This window comes from Nicotiana attenuata, unplaced genomic scaffold (genome assembly GCF_001879085.1).
Source record: "Nicotiana attenuata strain UT unplaced genomic scaffold, NIATTr2, whole genome shotgun sequence".
Lineage (NCBI taxonomy): Eukaryota > Viridiplantae > Streptophyta > Magnoliopsida > Solanales > Solanaceae > Nicotiana > Nicotiana attenuata.
The window spans coordinates 371,240-375,148 of record NW_017670805.1 but is presented as its reverse complement, the minus strand read 5'-3'; the positions used below and the strand labels follow the sequence as shown (position 1 = coordinate 375,148).

Below are 3,909 nucleotides of genomic sequence, written 5' to 3'. Positions count from 1 at the left end.
AATTTTAACCTTAATCTTCTTAAAAATAATTATTATTAAAAAATGTACTTCTGTCATTTGATTGTTTAATTAACTATTTCGAAATTGTTATCCCACTTTAAATATAACACTATAAAATAGTTTCAGAAAAATAGTAGAAGTAATTAGGAACATCTTATACTGAAAATAAAACATCAATTAAATACATAATTAAATAATTTACATTTTATTCAAAAAATTTATCCCTCATCTCACTTTTTTTAATTCATAGATGACTATGATCAAATTGTAACCTGCATTTAAGGAATTACTACAAAAAAAAAAAAAATGAAGAAGAAGAAGACCAAAGCATTAAAGTCTTGAACAACAACTACTAACAATAATAATACAGTAGACGTCCTTATCCCTCTCCATAGTTCAGACACATTTATTTACTTCACTGTAAACGACAAGTACTTAACTATTCCTACTATCATTTCCAATATTTCTATTCTATATTTTTTCTTCATGTTCTTGAAAAGTAAGAGTGAAAGACCCAAGACTCAGTAGACTTTTTGCAGTCTCTGTTCTCACATTAAATTTCCTCTCTCTAGATTTCCGAGCAGCCGACTTGCTTACCGGTCCCCTTCTCATTTCCGGTCCGGTACTTATCTCCATCAGCTTTCCTTTTAAGCAACCCCATTTGCTTAAACTTTGCGACTTTCGCCGTTGATTTTGACATCTGGGTTTTGTTCGTTTACTTTGTTTTGAGCTAATTCTAAGTCATGGTGATTCGCTAATTTAGCTTGGTTTGATCAGAACTGGTAGTTGGTTACAAAAAAGAAAGAAGAAAAAGAGAGCAAAGATTGACTGGTAGATACGGCAAAAAGGGAAGCAAAATCAGAAAGTTCTAAAGATTTCCCTTTTTAGCTACCCCCAAAAAAACCCTAATAAGAAGTAATTAATCATGCCGGCCGACCCAGATAACTCATCCGCCATGAACGATTCAACAGGCTCAGGTGAAGTAAGTGTTTCTTCTTCAGGTAATCAAGCTCCTCCTCAGAAAGAATCAGCTAAGAAAAAGAGAAATCTTCCTGGGATGCCAGGTAAAATTTTGTTTAACTACAATTTTTTATAAACCCAATTTCCCAAATTATAGATTTGATTTTTAGGGTTTTTGTTTTGTTCTTGTTTTGATTAGATCCCGATGCAGAGGTTATTGCTTTGTCACCTAAAACTCTACTAGCGACGAACAGATTTGTTTGTGAAATTTGCAGTAAAGGATTTCAAAGGGACCAGAATTTGCAGCTTCATAGAAGGGGTCATAATTTGCCATGGAAGCTAAGGCAGAGATCAAGCCAAGAGGTGAAGAAGAGAGTTTATGTTTGCCCTGAAACCACTTGTGTTCACCACGATCCTTCACGGGCATTGGGTGATTTGACCGGAATTAAGAAACATTTCTGCCGTAAACATGGTGAGAAGAAGTGGAAATGTGACAAGTGTTCTAAGAAATATGCAGTTCAGTCTGATTTAAAGGCTCATTCTAAGATTTGTGGTACTAGAGAGTATAAATGTGATTGTGGCACTTTATTTTCAAGGTGAATTCTTTATGCTCCTTTTAATTTTCACTGTTATTGCTATAAATCTTTTTGTAGTGGCAATTTAATTTATTTGGTTTCTAAAGTTGAGAACTTTGTTTGCTAATAATACTATATAGGAGGGATAGCTTTATCACACATAGGGCTTTTTGTGATGTATTAGCTCAAGAGAGTGCAAAAGCAGTACCAGAGAAACCTCCTAATGTTACTAATGAGGAACCTAAGACACAAGCTACTGCTGCTTCATCATCACCACCACCTACACCGACGGCGTCTCCACCTGCCGCCGAGTCTCAACCACCACCACCACCAGCAGCTCTTCCTCCGCCAGCAGCTCCAAAGACTTTAACCCCTGCTGCTATTCCTCCGTCAACTACCGTGATATCATTTGTTTCCTCTGTTCAGAATCCAGGTGCCTTTTTGAATTGATGTTTGAAATTTTAAATTTTGTGGATTTGTAATTTGTCGGTTGTGTGGTTGTTACATACCAAACAAAAGAGCTTTGTTCTTTCTTTATCTTGGAGTCTAGTTAATTTTGTCATTTATTGATCCTTGTTTTTTCCCCTGTATTATTACTCGTTATACAAAGGAAATCTTTTATAATCAGTCCAAATCCTATAGATAGAAGTAGGGTCTGAAATAGAAAAACAAAAAGAAATCAAGTAAAATAATTAAAAATGAAGATTTAATCTGAGAAACTATTGCCTAAAGAAAGAAATAGGTGGTATACTTAAATAAGTATGTAAGTGCAGATACTGTTGTTGATTCTACTTTTGCTATAGATAACATTCTTTTATATGAAAAGTTTTAACTTTCTCTGTTTCTTTAAATAAGTATGCTACTTTTTATCTTTCCATAATTGTTTCTGCAGAGTTGCGGGAGAATCCGAACCCAAATTCTACTGGAACTGCTGGCAAACAGGTTATGGAGGAAACAACAGCTTTAGCAAGCTTGACTGGAAGTTGTAGCAGCAGTAGTAGCTCTTGTAGTAATGGAAGTAGTAGCAGTAATGTTTTTGGAAGCTTGTTTGCTTCATCAACAGCTTCAGGAAGTTTGCCGTCTCAAGCTCCTGGATTCACTGACTTGTTTCGAGCTGTGGCTCCTGAACGCGTACCTGAGATGGCACCACCTTCATCTGCAGAACCAATATCTCTCTGCCTAGCAATGAGTCACGGTTCATCAATATTTAGACCAGCTGGACAAGAGCGGAGGCAATATGCTCCAGTACCACAACCGGCCATGTCTGCAACAGCATTACTGCAGAAGGCAGCTCAGATGGGTGCAGCAGCAACCAGCTCATCATTGTTGAGGGGCCTTGGGGTTATGTCCTCCTCATCCCCTTCTAATGGACAACAAGAATGGAGTGGTAGACCAATGGAAACCAATGGTGCATCATTGGCTGCAGGCCTTGGGCTTGGACTACCCTGTGATGCTGGTTCAGGTCTAAAGGAATTAATGTTGGGAACTCCCTCTGTTTTTGGTCCCAAGCATCCTACTCTTGACCTTCTTGGATTAGGGATGGCTGCTAGTGGCGGTCCATCGCCTGGATTGTCGGCTCTACTAACATCCATGGGTAGTAATCTAGACATGGCAACTGCAGCAGGATCTTTCGGTAGTGGAGATTTCAGTGGGAAAGATTTAGGAAGAAATTCATGATATTGACTTCATTTCTCAGTGAAAGGAATATGACCATACTTGGTCTAGTTGAGAAGGGTCAGGTTTATACTGTACAGGACCATGGAATTTTAGTTGATGGAGCAAAACAAAATGGCAAACCCAAGTAGTGCCCTCAGTCTCAAGAAATTAAGGATAGCATGGCTGGAGGAAAGTTCCTGAGGCAGTTCACACTTTTTAAGATTGTTCTACTGCCTGTAGGAAAGGAAAAGATGTCTTTTTTTTTTGTTGTACAGTAGAAGCTGAATGTCTATCATAAACTCCTTTGCTGTTTATTACAAATGTAGCTGTGTTATGTGATAAAATATAAGTTATACTTTTAAGCAAGGGAGGTCAAATCTGGTGGAATTGTTATCAAATGTCTCGGTAAAGCATTGAGAAGTTGTCTGGCTTGAGTTCAGTATGTTTAGTCCTGGTATAAAATTCATGTTTTCGGTATACAATTATGCATTATTAGTATAATTTAACGTTTTAGTAATGCAATGTGGTATAACAATATGAGCATTAGTAACACCTGACTAAGAGTATCTAAAAGTGATTTTACGTTATGTAGGTAATTTGTGCATAATAATTTTTGCATCGTTATTTATAGTATAACAATACTTGCATTACTATTATTGCATAAATATATATATATATATATATATCCTGATTTCATTAATCACTACATAAATCATCT

General features: G+C 36.7%; 1 protein-coding gene across 1 annotated transcript; it reads left to right on the top strand.

Annotated features, from left to right (window-relative positions):
• The first annotated feature begins 395 nt into the window (after window positions 1–395).
• Window positions 396–3,668, top strand: LOC109243485 (protein indeterminate-domain 2-like). Its single transcript, XM_019410429.1, has 4 exons — window positions 396–1,064; window positions 1,160–1,556; window positions 1,676–1,968; window positions 2,428–3,668. The coding sequence occupies exons 1-4, from the start codon at window positions 926–928 to the stop codon at window positions 3,210–3,212; spliced, it is 1,614 nt and encodes a 537-aa protein (XP_019265974.1). The 5' UTR covers window positions 396–925; the 3' UTR covers window positions 3,213–3,668.
• The last annotated feature ends 241 nt before the right edge of the window (window positions 3,669–3,909 follow it).

Coding starts and splice junctions, on each gene's coding strand:
- LOC109243485 (XM_019410429.1), top strand. CDS start 926: ATGCCGGCCGACCCAGATAACTCATCCGCCATGAACGATTCAACAGGC. Junction 1,065..1,159: donor AAATCTTCCTGGGATGCCAG/GTAAAATTTTGT, acceptor TGTTTTGATTAG/ATCCCGATGCAGAGGTTATT. Junction 1,557..1,675: donor TGTGGCACTTTATTTTCAAG/GTGAATTCTTTA, acceptor AATACTATATAG/GAGGGATAGCTTTATCACAC.